At 36.3% G+C, this 21653-nt stretch overlaps 1 protein-coding gene across 3 annotated transcripts in view; it reads left to right on the top strand.

Annotated features, from left to right (window-relative positions):
* The window catches only part of LOC106075275 (uncharacterized), a 98651-nt gene that overhangs the window by 31419 nt on the left and 45579 nt on the right, over positions 1-21653 (top strand). For 2 of the 3 annotated variants that reach the window (XM_056026952.1, XM_056026951.1), the window contains 4 exons: positions 5003-5207; positions 10727-10864; positions 13711-13842; positions 18838-18966. In XM_056026952.1, coding sequence (XP_055882927.1) covers positions 5003-5207; positions 10727-10864; positions 13711-13842; positions 18838-18966 — 604 coding nt within the window. Of the gene's footprint in view, positions 1-5002; positions 5208-10726; positions 10865-11388; positions 11471-13710; positions 13843-18837; positions 18967-21653 lie in introns of those variants that run through there. The other variant, XM_056026953.1, reaches the window with a different exon arrangement.

Raw genomic sequence — 21653 nt, forward strand, 5'->3', positions numbered from 1 at the left:
GGATCGTCATTAACGTTCTTGTCTTCGAGTCTAGGAAATAGTGCAGAATCTCATAGGACTGCAAGTCTTCTGCTATAAATAGTGCAGTATCTGATAGGACTGCAGGTCTTCTGCTATAAATAGTGCAGTATCTGATAGGACTGCAGGTCTTCTGCTATAAATAGTGCAGTATCTGATAGAACTGCAAGTCTTCTGCTATAAATAGTGCAGTATCTGATAGGACTGCAGGTCTTCTGCTATAAATAGTGCAGTATCTGATAGGACTGCAGGTCTTCTGCTATAAATAGTGCAGTATCTGATAGGACTGCAGGTCTTCTGCTATAAATAGTGCAGTATCTGATAGGACTGCAGGTCTTCTGCTATAAATAGTGCAGTATCTGATAGGACTGCAGGTCTTCTGCTATAAATAGTGCAGTATCTGATAGAACTGCAAGTCTTCTGCTATAAATAGTGCAGTATCTGATAGGACTGCAGGTCTTCTGCTATAAATAGTGCAGTATCTGATAGGACTGCAGGTCTTCTGCTATAAATAGTGCAGTATCTGATAGGACTGCAGGTCTTCTGCTATAAATAGTGCAGTATCTGATAGGACTGCAGGTCTTCTGCTATAAATAGTGCAGTATCTGATAGGACTGCAGGTCTTCTGCTATAAATAGTGCATTATCTGATAGGACTGCAGGTCTTCTGCTATAAATAGTGCAGTATCTGATAGGACTGCAGGTCTTCTGCTATAAATAGTGCAGTATCTGATAGGACTGCAGGTCTTCTGCTATAAATAGTGCAGTATCTGATAGGACTGCAGGTCTTCTGCTATAAATAGTGCAGTATCTGATAGGACTGCAAGTCTTCTGCTATAAATAGTGCAGTATCTGATAGGACTGCAGGTCTTCTGCTATAAATAGTGCAGTATCTGATAGGACTGCAGGTCTTCTGCTACAAATAGTGGAGTATCTGATAGGACTGCAGGTCTTCTGCTACAAATAGTGCAGTATCTGATAGGACTGCATGTCTTCTGCTATAAATAGTGGAGTATCTCATACACTAGCGGATCCAGAACTTTGGAGTGGGGGGGGGCGATTTTTTCCAAACCCTAACCCTATGCATAAACGTGCGTACAGCATATATATAAATAAAATAGTCATGTTGAGGCCTTTCTCTTGCAAGCTTGGGGGCCTGGGGGAGCGCTGTAAGATTTCCCCAGTGGGGTTCTTCACTGACGAAACGCACTCTCCTGACATTTACAGCTCATTATTTATCAGTGGGGTTCGGTTTCGCCCCGACGCAAAAAGCATTTTCTTGCATTCTTAACTGCATAAACACATTCTTCTGACATCTACAGCTCATTTTTTATAAGTGGGGTTCGGGGCTAAGCCCCGACGCCAAAAGCGTTTTCTTGCATTCTTCACTGCAGAAACGCACTCTCCTGACATTTATAGCTCATTATACATCAGTGGGGTTCGGGTCTAAGCCCAATCACGAAAAGCGTTTTCTTGCATTCTTCACTGAAGAAACGCATTCTCCTGACCTAAAGCTCATTATTCATACTATTATAAAGGACCTTTTGAATAATGTTGAAAAATATTCTAATATAAATTTTTACGCCCTTTTACATTGCAAATAAAACCGATTTGTTCCTTGAAAAGATAAGATACCCCACATCTTTAGATTAAGGCTTTGAGGATCGCCGCCGAAAAAAATTATTCGATAAATAATATTCAATAAAATACAAGCATAAATTGTGAGTTATAGTCCAAAACTTATTTAACTAGAAAAATATCAGATTGAGTAAAGGTTGGGAAAAGGAGACTAGAAAAAAAATTATTTGGGTTTAGAACTCATCTCAATCGTGACTCTTATACTGAAAAATTTCGTTTGAATTACAACTTTTCCAAAGCAAAGTCTTTCTTAAAATAATTAAGATAAATTCATGTGAAATTACATAAACTCTGTCTGGAAAGGGGAGGGGGATATAGTGAAAATGATTAATCCTCACTCCTTTTTATAATTTCTGCTAATGATTGCATTTGGCATTAAAGAATAGGGTTGGGGCGACTCGATGTAAGAATTTAATTTTATAGCATGTATAAATTATATTAGTGACAGATTTTTTTTTTAATTTTGTAATTTATTAACTATAATACAAAAAGAAAACGTATTGCTTTGTCCGATGAGGGAAAGGAGATGGCATGTATCGTTCTCCCACCTTGTCCAACCTTTTTTCATTTTATATTTACTAATGATAAAATTTGAGATTAGAGTGTGGTGCGACATAATATAGAATGGGTTCACGTAGTTTATATTATATACATATTCAACTAAATTTGTTCACATACAATGATTTCTCCATAAAAATAGCATCGCCCCCCCACTCAGAGGGCTAGAGGGGGAGGGCAGTAGATGCAATCGCCCCCCCCCCCCCACCGAATCGGCAAAAATACCTGAAGGAGAGCGACATAATATAAAATTTATATATTAATTCAACTAATTTTGTTCACAAACTATGATTTCTCCGAAAAGTAGGACCGCCCCCCCCCCCCACTCAAAGGTTTAAGGTGGGAAGGGCAGTAGAGGTATTAGATCCCCACCCTATCGGCCAAAAGGGGAACGACATAATCTAAAGATCGGTTAAAATACCAATAACAAGTTTTAATCATATAGATATTCAATTGATTCTGTTAGCAAGCTGTGATTTCTACATCTAAATTGGACCGCCCCCCCACTCGAAAGTTTATGGGGGGGGGGCGGAATTGATGCCATCGCCCCCTCCCGACCCCACCATGTCAACCAACATACTTGAGGGGGGGCGAAATAATCTTAAAATAGGTTTAAATATAAATAATTAGTATATATTATTAAAATAAGTAATAAATTCGTATACAAAATGTGTGAATTGTATACTAAAATTCGTAGGCCGAGTGGGGGGGGGGGCGATCGCCCCTACCGCCCCCCCCTGGATCCGCCAGTGATCTCATAGGACTGCAGGTCTTCTTTTCTATTCCAGAGCAAAATGACGTCATGAAAGTCTTTAAGATGTCCTCGTTAAAAAAAAAAGATTTGCTTTGGCATACAATTCTCTTATCTGGCATATGATTCTATTATCTGGCATATGATTCTCTTATCTGGCATAACTGTTCAACCCAGCACAGCTATCCAGCAAGACATGGTCAATCTGCTCAACACAGCACAGCTATCCAACTAGAAATAGTCAATCTTTACACTGGCCTTTAATAAAACATCCTTATTTGTAGTGTGGTCTTGCCTGATTTTCAATTAATTTATTTTTAGCAATGGTAAAATTTTCCACATACACATTTAAAAACTTGGCCGCTTCCTTAGATTTGACTAGATAAGAAGACTTAGAGTTTTACTTTATGGTCAGGAATATTTTCAAACTTAAAAAAAACAAGGTTACAAAAAAAGTTTGTGTGGAAACACAAACTCAAAATCGCCCCCGAAGTGGTCCACCCAGGCAGGTAAAAAGGCAGGTATCAATATTTTCAGAAGGAAAATCAGAACGAAATTCTATCAAAGACAAATGACAGAGAAGAATGAAGAAAGAAGGTTGACAGATCTTATGTGGTGCCCCAGCGGTCCAGCAGACCAAAGGATAGGTGAAAATGAATGTGAAGTTAAATGTGAACCTTGCCTAACTAATGTCTTATAATGAATATCTTATTGATCTAATTGTTTTGTAAAGGGTCAATCTCTTATTCAAATCCTAAAAAAAAAAAAAAAAAAACAACATTTTCGTAAAAAAAATAATTTTAAAAAATTCGTTCAGTTCAGTATTCTATGCATATATTGTGTATGTGTAGCTCACGCGATAAAATGAAAAATTACTTATTAATTGTTGTTTTAAATTATGTCTAACTTATATGCATACTAGATAGATTTTTTCTCTTTAAAAAAAAGTAAACATTATTTTTGGGTAAACGTAGTAGTTAGTAGGACAGAACTTACATAACGTAGCAATACTAATGTAAAAAAAAAATATTTTTTTGACAAAAAATGTAAAACCATTTGCATAAATGTGTTAAAAATATGGCAATAGCCATCTCCTCTACTAAAGAGTCTCCCGTGTTTGTTACTATTAATAGTGAATAGTTGTAAAAGTGGTGTATTTTTATGAAAAAAACTGCTTGAGTAATTGATTTTAAAAATTCGATTTTTCGCTTTTAGAAAAGAAAAAAGTAGCCGTTGCATCAGAACTTTGAATGGACTAAAATATTTTGATGTCGGATTTTCACTATCTTTTCTAGTTTACGAGATTTAAACGGGACGGACGGACAGACAGACAGACAGACATTTCACACAAAACTAATAGCGTCTTTTCCCCTTTCGGGGGCCGCTAAAATTATCTTGGAATAATTTAGTTCAGAGTTTCTAGCACAATTCTAGATTGTCTTTTGCCCAATTCATAACAAGAGGTTTTGCGGATTACTTATCTAACCCAGGGATAATACACCTATTTCATTTCTAGGCTTGTAAATCAATAGTCTTTTTCATTTAACGCTTGGTTAAGAAAGTCGTTTTGTGTGTGTGTGTGGGTGGTTACACATTACTCATGAATAAAATTCAATGAGAGGCATAGTACGCGATAGTGACATGTTGTTATCCCTTTTTTTTTTTTTTGGTATCATTTTCATTTTCTTTTTAAGATCATTCAATGAACCTGCCATGTACATCTGTATATGGGAAATACATTTTTTATTCTATATAAAAAATCTCCTGGTATGTTTGCGTGAAAACATTGACTTATTTTAAACATATAATTTTCTAAATATCAAATTCTTATTAATGCTTCTTAAGTTATAACAAACAAGGTACCACTTTTTTTTTTACTAACGTTTGCATTGAACTGTTGTTCAATAAGAGTAACCTAAACACCTAGATCTACGTGTAACACGTATGAACTAATAAGAATAAACTAAACACCCAGATCAACGTGTAACAGGTATGAACTAATAAGAATAAACTAAACACCCAGATCTACGTGTAACAGGTATGAACTTAAAATTGGTGCAAGCGACGATGGCGTGACCTATGACACCATGACACTAACTGTTACCACTGGCACTTCCTGGGATAACACAGCTGTCAACAACTACAAGATGGACATAAAGAACGGCTATGCTAGTGACGAGTCTGAGAGATATTTGAACATGGTGCCAGAAGTAGGCGAAGAACCTCATCACAGACAGAAGAGGGTAAGTGAATGTGTTCTCCTGAGATAGACTTAGTAAATTTCATCTCAGTTAAAGGTCAATGGAAAAGTGCAATCTAGACTTGACAGAAGATGAATCTAATGCGTTCATCTTTACACACTTTCGGCGTAAAGCTTACAATTCCGAGGCCTAGTGTTTCAGGACTCTAACAAAATGTTACTCTGTTCATAGGCTGGAAGTAACTTAAGCTAGTCTAGACTTCAAATATTTACAAATTCAAAATGATAAAAAAAATTAAAATCCAGCAACAGCATAATTTCGCATGAGTTATTGCATTGATGAAGCTCTTAAAATTTAGAATAAGCCAAAGTATTTTTGGAATAATTGTCTCCTACGTTGAGTTCTACAGCTACAGCCTCCACGGAACTGTGCCAATGAATACTGGGTAGAGCTCAGTGAAAGTATTCAGCTTGCATCCCAAACAGGAAACATCAGAGGACTGATTGATGGAATCAAAAATGCTTTCGGACCCTCCCAAAACAAGTCAGCACGTCTTAAATCAACCGCTGGGGAAATAATCACAGACAAGAGTTAACAGATGCACAGATTACTTAGAACTCTATGCAGCAACAAGCTCAGTCTCTGCCTCAGCTCTAAACACTATCAATGAATTACCCACAATCAATGAGCTAGATGAAGTACTGACCTTAGTAGAGCTCAACAAAGCCAAAGACAACATAGCTGCCGGCCATAGCCCCTGGATGCGATCTTCTGAAACTACATTAAGTAAACCTCTACATCAGCTGCTCTACAAATGTTGGTAATTGCTACTTCTGTGGAGGTGCTATCCACTCTCGTAACAAATGTCCTGCTAAAGAGGCAATCTGTAATTAACTCTGATTCAGCAGCGTATACAATAACAGCCACATCTTCGTTTTCTCTATCTTGTGCTGTAATGAAAATACAAGTTAACAACATTGCACTTGATGCCCTCATAGATACAGGTAGTTCGGACAGTTACATTTCTGCTTCGGCTGTCGGAAAGTATAGATTAATTACTTTTCACTCATCAAAACTTATATCTATAGCCAACACGAACCTAACTGGTTATACTCGCGGCCATGTTAAAGAGTGTCGACCTATCGCTACAAAATCCAGACGTTATTCTGCAAATGACACTCAATTCATCAATTCAGAGGTTTTACAGACTCTTGAAAGATGGCGTCATTGAGCCTGCGTCATCTCCATGGCGGACTCAAGTCTTAATAACAACTAACGAACGACACAAACGAAGAATGATAGTGGACTATAGCCAAACTGTTAATCGGTTCACACTTCGGGATGCTTATCCCTTACGCCCTTATAATGCCTTTGAAGCTGGAGGAAAATTATACCAATTCTGCAGGATACCCTTTGGAGTAACCAACGGAGTAGCCTGTTTTCAACGGACAATCGACAAGATCATAGAACAAGAGTCACTGGAGGGTGCATATGCTTATATTGACAACATCACCATATGTGGTAAGGACAGAGAAGAGCATAAAAAAATCTGCTTAAATTTCGTAGGGCTATAAGAAAATATGGACTAACTCTTAATGAGGAAAAGTGTGCATACGCTTCTTCAAGAATAAGATTACTAGGGTATGAAGTCTCCTATAATGACATGAAGCCAGACCTTAACAGACAACGTCCCTTGCGTCAACTTCCGCCACCCAAGAACCTAAACGCACAAAGGCGAGCTGTAGGTCTATTCTCCTACTATGCCAACTGGATAGAACATTTCTCATATAAGATCCATCCTTTGATACACAACAGAACTTTCCCACTTCCAGAGAGAGTCAAAGATAAATTTCAGAATGGCGGTTGTCACTAACGAAGACCACAAAACGCCTCTGGAAGTTGAAATAGATGCATCGGATATCGCTATATCCGCTACCTTATTTCATAACAAAAGACCAGTTGCTTTCTTCTCCAGAACACTATCTCTTAGCGAGAGACGTCAATCCTCCGTAGAGATAGAAGCAATGGCTATCGTTGAATCAATCAAGAAATGGAGACATTTTCTATTAGGGTCGCATTTCAAACTAACCACGGATCAAAGGTCCTTATTCTTCACGCTTAAGCCTCGTCATCACGGTAAGAATAAAAACGACAAAATTCAAAGGTGAAGAATTAAACTATCTATGTACAGTTTCGATGTGTGTTACCGGCCGGGGGCTGACAACATGGCCGCCGATGCTCTTTCTCGTGGATTCTGTGCAAGAGATTTAGTGTCGACTTTAAGGGACCACTCCCTTCTACCACTAAAAATAAATATTTATTGACAATTATTGATGAGTACTCAAGGTTTCCGTTTGCATATGTCCTGACACGTCTATTCCAACAGTAATTAGATGCTTGACAAACTTATTCAGCATTTTCGGGACGCCCTCCTATTTGCATTCAGACCGGGGATCAGTCTTCATGTCTGAAGAGCTACGATCTTTCCTCAGAGGCATAGTAACAAGCAGAGCCACCACATATAGGCCTAGTGCAAAAGGGAACGGGCAAATAGAAAAACTGAACTCGACTCTCTGAAAGACGATTCTTCTTGTTGTCAGGTCAAGATGGCTACATAATACACAATGGGACGTTCTCCATTCAATTAGATCTCTACAAAAGAAGGTCCGCCTGTGGTGTCTCTCTGCCGACCTGGCTATCTGTTCCAGGACCTGTCCTGATTAGAAGACATGCGAAGCAAAGCAAATATGAACCGCTGGTAGATGACGTGGAGCTTATTGAAGCAAATCAAAACTATGCCCACATACGTCTTCCAAATGGGCGGGAAGAAACTGTCTCACTACACCATTTAGCTTCTAGAGGCGACTCATCTTCCGAGTCTGTATTACATGATTTCGCTCCGAGAGGCGTTGAGACATCTTTTGAGGTCTCTCAACATCAATTGGCTCCTGGTAACACTTCGCCGGGTGTCTCCCAACATCAATTGGCTCCTGGTAACACTTTGCCGGGTGTCTCCCAACATCAATTGGCTCCTGGTAACACTTCGCCGGGTGTCTCCCAACATCAATTGGCTCCTGGTAACACTTCGCCGGGTGTCTCCCAACATCAATTGGCTCCTGGTAACACTTCGCCGGGTGTCTCCCAACATCAATTGGCTCCTGGTAACACTTCGCCGGGTGTCTCCCAACATCAATTGGCTCCTGGTAACACTTTGCCGGGTGTCTCCCAACATCAATTGGCTCCTGGTAACACTTCGCCGGGTGTCTCCCAACATCAATTGGCTCCTGGTAACACTTTGCCGGGTGTCTCCCAACATCAATTGGCTCCTGGTAACACTTCGCCGGGTGTCTCCCAACATCAATTGGCTCCTGGTAACACTTCGCCGGGTGTCTCCCAACATCAATTGGCTCCTGGTAACACTTCGCCGGGTGTCTCCCAACATCAATTGGCTCCTGGTAACACTTCGCCGGGTGTCTCCCAACATCAATTGGCTCCTGGTAACACTTTGCCGGGTGTCTCCCAACATCAATTGGCTCCTGGTAACACTTCGCCGGGTGTCTCCCAACATCAATTGGCTCCTGGTAACACTTCGCCGGGTGTCTCCCAACATCAATTGGCTCCTGGTAACACTTTGCCGGGTGTCTCCCAACATCAATTGGCTCCTGTAATAACACTGGGACTTCGCCGGATGTCTCCCAACACTCAGTGGCTTCTAGGGGTGACAGAGACATCTGCATAGAACATGGTTCCACCTGCTTTAAGAGCAAAGGAAAACACCATTGAAAATGGACGAAAATCACTTGCCAGAGATACGCCCTTACAGCACTCGTATAATCTCAGAAGTAGAGCGAAACAAAACTAAACGGGGGAGGGGGGAGGGTGAATGTTGTGTATTTATGTTTCTTGTTTTGTGTTTTAAACTGATCTGTTCTTGTGTGTCAGAATGTCTTGGTGTCCAGGTCAGCTTGTGTGTGTGTGTGTGTGTACTGTGCTATTGTGGACTGTTTTGTAATTTTTTTCCCAATAAAGCCTAGGATCAAGACATGTCTTCCTGTAGTGTTTAGGTGCTGTGCCATAGCACCTGCGGGATGCTAAGATTGTTACCCTGTACAAGTACAAAGGTGACAGAAACGGCTGCAACAATTACAGGGGAATTTCTCTCCTAAGTAATGTAGGCAAAATCTTTGCCAGAGTGATACTTCCCAGGCTACAAAAAACTCACAGATCGGGTCTATTCAAAATCAAAGTGTGGCTTTCACTCAAGAAAATCCACAATCGACATGATATTCTGTCTCCGTCAGCTGCAGAAATGTGGAAAGAAGAAAGGATTCCTTCGTACATTGCGTTCAATTATCTAACTAAGGCCTTCGATCTAGTCAGAAGAGATGGCCTCTTTAAAATTTTGCAGATAATAGACTATCTAAATGAGCAAATAAATGTCATTGTCTCCTTCCATCAAAATATGATGGGTACTGTTCAGTTCAATAGAACATGCTCGGATAGTTTCAGCCTAAGCAGCAGTGAAGGATGTGTTCTAGCACCAACCCTGTACAGAATACTCTTTTCACTTCTAATCCACCACAAATTTTACCATTCCACTGAAAGCATCTATTTCGATTCCAAATTTGATGTCAAACTTTTGAATATTGCCAGACTGTAAACCAAAACGAAAATCAAAATCACCCTCTTAAGAGACATGCTGTTTGCGGATGATGCAGCATTAGTGACTCATACACACAACAGGAGCTTCAGTCACTAATGTACCGCTTCTCTCAGGTGCGTAAAGAGTATGGGCTAACCATTAGCACGAAGAAAACAAACGTTATAGGGCTACCTGCTACAACACTTTCCTTTCACGAAAACAAGATGGATGCTGTAAATGAATTCTGTGACTATGGATCCACAATTCAAGATTCTCTAGAAGAGGAGATAGGAAAAGAAAACATGGAAGGCTACATCGACCTTTGCTTGACTCAGACTAAGAGTTTGGGAAAATCGGAAGCTCACTACAGTGACCCAAATGGAGTCTACGAGGCACGCGTTTTTAGCACGCTTCTGTAAGGCAATTAGTCTTGGAATACCTATGCAACGCAAGAGAGAAAACTAGAGTCATTCCACTTGCGCTACCAACTTGCGATCCTCAGATATTGACGCCTGTGCTGACTCGGTCATGTTCGCCTGATGGAGGACAATCTAATCCCAAAAGTCATCCTTTAAGTGAAACTCTCGACTGGCTTAAGAAAAGTTGGTCGTCACCACCTCCGTTATGTGGATGTAATCAGACGGGACATAGCCCTAGACCGAACTATGTAGTTGACCAAGCATGCTTTGAACATTGAAAAAAAAACATGGCTCTCAGCTCTAGAAGAATAGCGTTCCAAACGAAAAAAGCCACATTATCTTGCTATAGTTGTGTCAGGACTGTCTCTCCAAAATAAGGCTCTACAGTCACATGAAAAAGTGTTATACGAGATGAACCCTAGTCGTTACGACTATTATTTATGTACAAACTCCCCTGACTGAAAAGGTAGTAATTATATTATTGTTTATATTATCTACAGGCCATAACTTTACCGACCAATTTGACCTTTAACCTTGAAAAGTATGGTACTAATCAAAACCTGGCAGTGATCAAAGTTGGTCACCGTATACAGTTTAAACTGGACATTCTGTTTCCTGCTGGTAGTACGGACATTCAGGTCAGTAGTGATAGGTCAGTTTTTAGAATGTAGTCTATATTTGAATTTCAGTACTTCAAAACGCTTTCAGTTTACATACAATGAATTGAGATCACAGATTAAGGTATCCATTGTCTATTTGTTGGCCAGTTATTAGCGCTTAAGACATTGAAAAGAATAACGCCTACATTATGTGGTGGGGTGGGAGGCTAGTCTTCTATGTGTTTTATTTTTAAATAGAGAATCCGGAAAAATGAGAAGTTGAAAAAAACTAACATTCTGACTTGGTAGAAATATTCTTCTGTACATCGGAATGTGTCTGTCACGTACACTGTATCGATATTTAGCCAAGGTCTGCCGGCAAGGTCAACTACCTCGGGAAAAACCAGCCTTGTATTAGTTTCATTTTCGAAATGAATTTCATTGGTTTCAAAATATTAATTATTATGTAGTTGCTGCATTTATTGGTCAGATCTCAACGAAGCGGCAATGAGATATGAGTCACATGGCAATTCGCCCAAAGCTTTGTATTTTCTTTATATTTTCTAGTCAGTCTTGTACGGAAGGTGTTAGTGTAAAGATGTACTAAAGTCGGTTGTAAATATTTGTAGGGATAAGATCTAACTTGTATGTAGTTAAGAATATATATTTTATTCATATCAAGACTCAGATATATTATTGAATAGATCAGTTATTCAAGTACATTTTAACCATTGTAACTATTTGTGTATAGTGTTTTCAAGTTATTAATTAAAGCAATTGTTTTTGAACGAAGAGAAGTTTCTTCATTGAATTTAGATCGTACTTAGATCATATTTGTCAAGTTGTAACTCCTAGACCTAGATGATCCTCTTATCAATTGGCAACATTCTGTATGATCTTATCATCAACATAGATCTGTCTACTTCTATACGATCATCTTATCGAAAGATCATTTCAAGATCCTCGGCAATCACGATCTTTGATGGTGCAATATAGTTCAAGTCTGATCGTGACAGTAACACCATCTTAGAGTGTGACATCAACACCATTTAAGATCATGTCAGTGTCATACTTTGTCACTGATATACCTCCTTAAAAATCATTATTTAGCTTTAATAAATTGACATTAAATTACTTAAAGATATTTATTCAATTATGTATACAGTTTATTGTAAGTCAGAGTAAAGAATGCTATGTTAGTTTATTTGAATGTGGATGATCTAGTTTCCATTTTGGCCATTCAGTTGTAGTGGATGATCTAGTTTCCATTTTGGCCATTCAGTTGTAGTGGATGATCTAGTTTCCATTTTGGCCATTCAGTTGTAGTGGATGATCTAGTTTCCATTTTGGCCATTCAGTTGTAGTGGATGATCTAGTTTCCATTTTGGCCATTCAGTTGTAGTGGATGATCTAGTTTCCATTTTGGCCATTCAGTTGTAGTGGATGATCTAGTTTCCATTTTGGCCATTCAGTTGTAGTGGATGATCTAGTTTCCATTTTGGCCATTCAGTTGTATTTGATGATCTAGTTTCCATTTTGGCCATTCAGTTGTAGTGGATGATCTAGTTTCCATTTTGGCCATTCAGTTGTATTTGATGATCTAGTTTCATAGTAGATGATTTTGATGCAATCTTTAAGCTATCCAAATGAAATATTCTTGTCATTAAATGTAATCTAGGCTTGTTAACAAATGTTCTTGTCATTAAATGTAATCTAGGCTTGTTAACAAATATTCTTGTCATTAAATGTAATCTAGGCTTGTTAACAAATGTTCTTGTCATTAAATGTAATCTAGGCTTGTTAACAAATGTTCTTGTCATTAAATGTAATCTAGGCTTGTTAACAAATGTTCTTGTCATTAAATGTAATCTAGGCTTGTTAACAAATATTCTTGTCATTAAATGTAATCTAGGCTTGTTAACAAATGTTCTTGTCATTAAATGTAATCTAGGCTTGTTAACAAATGTTCTTGTCATTAAATGTAATCTAGGCTTGTTAACAAATGTTCTTGTCATTAAATGTAATCTAGGCTTGTTAACAAATATTCTTGTCATTAAATGTAATCTAGGCTTGTTAACAAATATTCTTGTCATTAAATGTAATCTAGGCTTGTTAACAAATATTCTTGTCATTAAATGTAATCTAGGCTTGTTAACAAATATTCTTGTCATTAAATGTAATCTAGGCTTGTTAACAAATATTCTTGTCATTAAATGTAATCTAGGCTTGTTAACAAATATTCTTGTCATTAAATGTAATCTAGGCTTGTTAACAAATATTCTTGTCATTAAATGTAATCTAGGCTTGTTAACAAATATTCTTGTCATTAAATGTAATCTAGGCTTGTTAACAAATATTCTTGTCATTAAATGTAATCTAGGCTTGTTAACAAATATTCTTGTCATTAAATGTAATCTAGGCTTGTTAACAAATATTCTTGTCATTAAATGTAATCTAGGCTTGTTAACAAATATTCTTGTCATTAAATGTAATCTAGGCTTGTTAACAAATATTCTTGTCATTAAATGTAATCTAGGCTTGTTAACAAATATTCTTGTCATTAAATGTAATCTAGGCTTGTTAACAAATATTCTTGTCATTAAATGTAATCTAGGCTTGTTAACAAATATTCTTGTCATTAAATGTAATCTAGGCTTGTTAACAAATATTCTTGTCATTAAATGTAATCTAGGCTTGTTAACAAATATTCTTGTCATTAAATGTAATCTAGGCTTGTTAACAAATGTTCTTGTCATTAAATGTAATCTAGGCTTGTTAACAAATGTTCTTGTCATTAAATGTAATCTAGGCTTGTTAACAAATGTTCTTGTCATTAAATGTAATCTAGGCTTGTTAACAAATATTCTTTTCTTTCTGCTTCCCAGGTAGAAATCTTTACACCAGACTCAGACACAATTGTCATGATGTTGTGTAATGTTGTAGTTACAGTTGGTAAAAACCTGGACTATAATGGATCAGCTGTTCCTGTGTTAGAGTCTCTCAACAACTCAACTTTTGTAAGCAATTTTGGGGGATTAGTAGAAGTGGGTAGCAAACCAAGTAGAAGTATTTATCAAATCAAATAGAAGTATTTAGCAAATAAAGTAGAAGTGTTTATCAAATCAAGTACAAGTATTTATCAAATCAAGTAGAAGTATTTAGCAAATCAAGTAGAAGTATTTAGCAAATCAAGTTATCAAATCAAGAAGAAGTATTTATCAAATCAAGTAGAAGTATTTATCAAATCAAGTACAAGTATTTAGCAAATCAAGTTAAAGTATTTATCAAATCAAGTAGAAGTATTTATCAAATCAAGTAGAAGTATTTATCAAATCAAGTAGAAGTATTTATCAAATCAAGTAGAAGTATTTAGCAAATCAAGTAGAAGTATTTATCAAATCAAGTACAAGTATTTAGCAAATCAAGTAGAAGTATTTATCAAATCAAGTACAAGTATTTAGCAAATCAAGTACAAGTATTTAGCAAATCAAGTAGAAGTATTTATCAAATCAAGTAGAAGTATTTATCAAATCAAGTAGAAGTATTTAGCAAATCAAGTAGAAGTATTTATCAAATCAAGTAGAAGTATTTATCAAATCAAGTAGAAGTATTTAGCAAATCAAGTAGAAGTATTTAGCAAATCAAGTAGAAGTATTTATCAAATCAAGTACAAGTATTTATCAAATCAAGAAGAAGTATTTATCAAATCATGTAGAAGTATTTATCAAATCAAGTACAAGTATTTATCAAATCAAGTAGAAGTATTTAGCAAATCAAGTGAAAGTATTTAGCAAATCAAGTAGAAGTATTTAGCAAATCAAGTACAAGTATTTAGCAAATCAAGTAGAAGTATTTATCAAATCAAGTAGAAGTATTTATCAAATCAAGTAGAAGTATTTAGCAAATCAAGTAGAAGTATTTATCAAATCAAGTACAAGTATTTAGCAAATCAAGTAGAAGTATTTAGCAAATCAAGTAGAAGTATTTAGCAAATCAAGTAGAATTATTTAGCAAATCAAGTAGAAGTGTTTATCAAATCAAGTAGAATTATTTCGCAAATCAAGTAGAAGTGTTTATCAAATCAAGTACAAGTATTTATCAAATCAAGTAGAAGTATTTATCAAATCAAGTACAAGTATTTAGCAAATCAAGTTAAAGTATTTAGCAAATCAAGTAGAAGTATTTATCAAATCAAGTAGAAGTATTTATCAAATCAAGTAGAAGTATTTAGCAAATCAAGTAGAAGTATTTATCAAATCAAGTAGAAGTATTTAGCAAATCAAGTAGAAGTATTTAGCAAATCAAGTAGAATTATTTAGCAAATCAAGTAGAAGTATTTAGCAAATCAAGTACAAGTATTTAGCAAATCAAGTAGAAGTATTTATCAAATCAAGTAGAAGTATTTATCAAATGAAGTAGAAGTATTTAGCAAATCAAGTACAAGTATTATCAAATCAAGTAGAAGTATTTAGCAAATCAAGTAGAAGTATTTAGCAAATCAAGTAGAAGTATTTAGCAAATCAAGTAGAAGTATTTATCAAATCAAGTAGAAGTATTTAGCAAATCAAGTAGAAGTATTTAGCAAATCAAGTACAAGTATTTAGCAAATCAAGTAGAACTATTTATCAAATCAAGTACAAGTATTTAGCAAATCAAGTAGAAGTATTTATCAAATCAAGTAGAAGTATTTAGCAAATCAAGTAGAAGTATTTAGCAAATCAAGTACAGGAATTTAGCAAATCAAGTAGAAGTATTTAGCAAATCAAGTACAAGTACTTAGCAAATTAAGTACAAGTATTTAGCAAATCAAGTAGAAGTATTTAGCAAATCAAGTACAAGTATTTAGCAAATCAAGTAGAAGTATTTAGCAAATCAAGTAGAAGTATTTAGCAAATCAAGTACAAGTATTTAGTAAATTAAGTACTAGTATTTAGCAAATCAAGTAGAAGTATTTAGCAAATCAAGTACAAGTATTTAGCAAATCAAGTAGAAGTATTTAGCAAATCAAGTAGAAGTATTTAGCAAATCAAGTACAAGTATTTAGCAAATCAAGTAGAAGTATTTAGCAAATCAAGTAGAAGTATTTATCAAATCAAGTAAAAGTATTTAGCAAATCAAGTAGAAGTATTTAGCAAATCAAGTACAAGTATTTAGCAAATTAAGTACAAGTATTTAGCAAATCAAGTAGAAGTATTTAGCAAATCAAGTAGAAGTATTTAGCAAATCAAGTAGAAGTATTTAGCAAATCAAGTAGAAGTATTTAGCAAATCAAGTACAAGTATTTAGCAAATCAAGTAGAAGTATTTATCAAATCAAGTACAAGTGTTTATCAAATCAAGTAGAAGTATTTAGCAAATCAAGTAGAAGTATTTAGCAAATCAAGTACAGGAATTTAGCAAATTAAGTAGAAATATTTAGCAAATCAAGTACAAGTATTTAGCAAATGAATAATAATAATAATAATAATAATCTTTATTATACGTAAGGAAATTTGTCTTACAATTTGTGCATTACACCAAACAAAAAACATTATAACTATAAGAAATCAAAGTGTACATTCACACCAGACTCACTCATAATTTACATGTGACAAAGTTTATACCAGATTGTTCTTATTTAATGATTTGATTGCCATTGGAACAAAAGAGTGTTTGTGTCTGTTTGTCTTTGCTATCGGTGTCTTGTATCTCTTTTGTGATGGTAAAATCACAAAATCCTGACACAAAGGGTGATTCTTTATTTCGAGGATCTTTTTTATAGATGTTTGTCTCAAACAACTGCCCAAATGGGGTTTGTTTTTTGCCAATGATTTTGCCAGCAGCATTGAGGATTCTATTAAGTTTATTCCTATTTTTAATGCTCAGATTGCCATACCAGGCAGTGATATTGAAACTGAAAATATTGCAGATGTGAGCGTGATAAAACATAGCCAAGGCCTTTTCGCTAACATTAAACGAGGACAGTTTTCTTAGTAGTCGTAATCTTTGCTGCCCTTTTTTGCTGATATAATCAGTATTTGCAGTAAAATTTACTTTATTGTCTAGGATAGTACCAAGGTATTTAAAGGTTTGCACAATTTCAATAGTCTCTCCAGCTACAGAAACAATATCATTTTCCTTCTTGTCCCTGCGAAAATCGATTATCATTTCTTTGTTTTTTTTTTACATTTAATAATAAAAAATTATCTTTACAGTATTCCTCAATGTGTTCTAATTCTTTGAAATACTCATTTACGTCTGAGCTCTCTGAGAGCAGGGCAAGAAGAGCCGCATCATCAGCGAATTTTGTGAAGGAGCAACAAGAACTATCGGATTGAAAATCATTGGTGAACAAAATGAACCACAATGGCGATGTCACAGCCCCCTGGGGCGCCCCTGTGTTAACTATGCGTTCATTAGATATAACATTGTTTACCCTAACCCTCTGAGCTCTCTGGGTCAAAAATTCATTAGCCCATAGTATTATGTATGGACTAATCTGCAACGCTTTCATCTTTTCAATGAGTAAATGAAGTTGTATAGTGTTAAAAGCTGATGAGAAATCATCAAAAGAACAATCTTACATAAGTGTTCGGTAAGTCCAGATGTTTGTAGACACAGTTTAAAATATTTAGGATGGCATCGTCTACACCTTTACCCTTTACCCTAAACATTTAGACACAATGGAAGTAAGTGAACCAGGTCTATAGTGATTCATTTCCTTCGGTTTGGAAACCTTTGGCACAGGTACAATTATAGATGACTTCCACACAGGTGGTATCTCATGGTTTAGTAATGAAGTAGAAAAAATATCTTGGAAAGGTTCAGCTAGTTGTTCAGCACATTCTTTTAAGATTCGCCCTTTTATTCCATCAGGCCCACCAGCTTTCATTGGGTTGACGTTTTTGAAAATGTTACAAACTTGCTCTTTAGTAATCGCTAATTCTAAGCAGTTGTTAACATTGACATCCTCAAGGGCTTTGAGTCTTAGATAATTAAAATCTTTCGCGTCGAAGCGACAATAGAAATCATTTAACTCGTTGGCCAATGTTTTTTCGTCTCTTGTAGCAAGATTATTTTTAATTTTGACTTGTGCTCCTGCCATTTTGTTCATGATGTCCCATGCCTGTCTCATGTCACTTGTATTGATTGAGTCTTCCAGCTTGGTGCGGTAGTTTCTCCTCCCTTCCTCAAGAACGACGTTGAGATTTCGTTGAGCAATTTTCCTTGTCTGTCCATCGCCACTCATAAATGCTCTTTTCTTTTTTTATTATTTCCCGTTTTATTTTTGCAGTGACCCATGGTTTATTGTTGGGGTATATCTTGATGCTCTTAGTGCTGACACACATGTTTTCACAGAATTTGATGTAATTTGTCACTGCGTCGACCCATTCTTCCAGATTTGAAGTGGTCTCTTTGAACAAATTCCAGTCAGTGCAGTCTAGACATCCCTGTAGTTTGAGAATATTGTCTTGAGTCCATTCTTGTACGTTTTTTTGAATGATTTTTCCTTCTTTAAGTTTTGTACGGTAAGTAGGCAGCAGTTGTATTGTTTTGTGGTCCGATGATCCTAGTGGTGGCTTTTCACGAGATGTGAATGCTCCTTTGATGTTACAAGTCCAGAGTTCTGTTTTCTCTTGTCGGACATGAAATGTGTTGATAGAAGGTGGGTAGGTCAACCTTCAAGGTGCATTTATTAAAATCACCCAGTATAACTACTGGTGCGTCCGGTGACCTAGAAGTAGAAGTATTTATCAAATCAAGTACAAGTATTTATCAAATCAAGTAGAAGTATTTAGCAAATCAAGTAGAAGTATTTAGCAAATTAAGTAAAAGTGTTTATCAAATCAAGTAGAAGTATTTAGCAAATCAAGTAGACGTGGGTAGAAAATGATTAAATCATATAAAAATAATGCTGGCGGGCACTAGCGTAAAGCTGAAGGTGGTAATAATATATTTGGTATCATATTAAGTATTATAGTAATGTTCAAATTGATAATATATTTCTGAACCATTGAATGATATTTGTTTCAGAATGACCGAGCGATCATAGCATTAGGTACAGTTCGAAACAATGCCAGTGACCTGTCTGTTAATTCTTCCAGTATTATAACTGTGACCTACGAGGCCGTGATGGTGGAAAATGCAAACACAGTGAACAAGGTAAACGAAGTTTGGATTGATGGAATAGATTCACTGGCTGTCATGGGACGATTTACCCACATGGAATCAAAACCATAAATATCCGGTGGACAGAATACACATTGATAAGCAAACTAATTTTAATAAACACTTTGCACTTTTCAGCACGTTTAGAATCAGATTTCTCTTGCGATTGTACTGAAGCACACAGTTGGCCTTCTTCAGACGTAACGACCAGGGTTCATCTCGTAGAACACTTTTTCATGTGACTGTGCAGTAGTGTGGAGCCCTACTTTGGAGTGACACTCCCGTCCACATGTATCGCAGGTTAAAATGGCTTTCGCCTTGGTGGTGGAGCAGCCAACCATTTTTCGTTTGGCACGCTTTTCTTCCAGAGCTGAGGCCCATGTTTTTTTCGATGTCCATAGCTTTCTTAATCACCGTCTTTTTCCACGTATGCGGTCTTGCTCTATGTCTATGCCCTACACTGCGTCTACTAAGGGCCTTACCCTCCACTAACTCAAAAACTAAAATATGCGTATAATCTATATATAAAATTCTTTTCATGGCTCAAGAGTTTGGACACCAAGAAGTAAAGGAAAGATCACTCTTTTATTTCTTCAAGTCAAACTAGCATTACCCAACGTAACTTAAGGGGCGAAAAAAAAAGATGGGGAGAACAAGTAATATTTACTCGTCACTAAATAGCAGGGCTGGACTTAACCATTGTGACCAAGAAGTCATGGAAAGATCACTCTTTTATTTCTGCAAGTCGAACTAGAATTACCCCACGCTCAGTAGCAAGAATTGCCAAATGTTTCAATCTATCTACGAGAATTGTTAACATCAAGTAATTCTTCATTAGTTTGAGGCGCGAGAAGCTTCTTTCACTAGATTCCACAATTATGGGTATTGCATAATGCCGTTTTTTTTTATTGCGCGTAGAATTGGCGTTTTCCATATTGAATGACACCCCAAAATGACATTTTTTTGTGTATATATTTCAGGAGATTTGTATGAGTATTCAAAAGAGTTTAATAATTTATGGAGGTTTCTAGGTGTTTTTCGTATATGTTGCAATTTCAGGAGATTCCCCTGAGCACCTGGTACATCGGGAGGCCGCGGAAAATCTGTTATTAAGTTATAAAATGGTTTAATTTCATAGTTTACACCTAGGATTAGCGCGGGTCCTATGAAAGTGCAGGGCCCACTGCGGTCGCGTAGGTTGCAGTGGCCTAAGGACGGCCCTGCAAAATAGCGGCGTATGCTACATTGTGGGTCGATTAGTTATAAATATTTTTTTATGAAAGTGAGATTAAATTTATAAGAACTTTATTTCTTTCTTCTAAAATATAGCATGTTTTGATGTCTTCTCCCAAGAGGGCAAGGAGGGGCAATTTCTTGAACAAGGGGCAAACACGTTGTATTTTCATTGTAGTTATCAATCCAAGAAAATGGACATTTTGACCACTGTTGAACAGATTAAACTACTTTAAATGTCGTTTCTTATTCCATTAAGGACCTTTACATTCTTTTTACAATTTTCGTGAGAGGGGTCTGCAACATAGCAACAATAACTTTTGAAGTCTTTGCTAACGTAATTTTTATCAACTTTCTTATGTCAGAATGGACAAAATTCTGACGACTGTTGTACATCGTTATGGTGGCAACTTTTGTTTGACAAAAATAAAACGGTCCGTGGCAAGACGAAGAGCTGGATGAAGGAAGAACTTGCTACTTCTCCAACACTTCAGAAAGAACCTGCTACTTCTCCAACACTTCAGAAAGAACTTGCTACTTCTCCAACACTTCAGAAAGAACTTGCTACTTCTCCAACACTTCAGAAAGAACTTGCTACTTCTCCAACACTTCAGAAAGAACTTGCTACTTCTCCAACACTTCAGAAAGAACTTGCTACTTCTCCAACACTTCAGAAAGAACTTGCTACTTCTCCAACACTTCAGAAAGAACTTGCTACTTCTCCAACACTTCAGAAAGAACTTGCTACTTCTCCAAAACTTCAGAAAGAACCTTCTAGTATAAAAACACAAAATTTATCAGGAAATTCTGTTTCCGAAAAAAAGAAATAAGCTAGATGAATAGCTTCATTGAGCATTTAATATGTAAATTTGGATTTTAAACATGTTGTAAATTTTAACAATTATGTTTTTTTCTTTTTCACTACATTCTAAAAGCTCGTTCCAACCTCACTGTGAGAGCCTACAGCGCTCCCCAAGTTGCCAGCTAGCTAACGGTTCTCATTATGGGGGTTTCACTGTCAATATTTGTAGAAACACTGGCTTAAATAATGTAAACCTATCTTCGAATCTCGGTGAAGCCTAGGATTTTGAATTTCGGATTTTTAGGGCGTCTAATGGGTAGGCCTACCTGACTTTAGTAGGGGAAAGTGAAGAAGGTTGGTAGTTGTGCTGGCCACATGACACCCTGCACGTTAACCGTTGACCACAGAAACAGATGACCATAACATCATCTTCCTCATAGATCGCAAGGTCTGAAAAGGGAACTTTACTTTTTTACTTTATTATCTTAATAATAATTATAAATAAAGAATAGATTTCTGTGATAATTTTTTTTTGTGTAAAAATTCTATATAGATTTTTACAATAAACTAAACAATGTCAAGGACACTAAACTAAATAAGAATGTTGCCAACTCAATAAAATCTACAAACATAAGAGCTCAGAACA

The sequence above is a fragment of the Biomphalaria glabrata genome, chromosome 4 (assembly GCF_947242115.1).
Source record: "Biomphalaria glabrata chromosome 4, xgBioGlab47.1, whole genome shotgun sequence".
In the NCBI taxonomy this organism is placed as follows: Eukaryota; Metazoa; Mollusca; class Gastropoda; family Planorbidae; genus Biomphalaria; species Biomphalaria glabrata.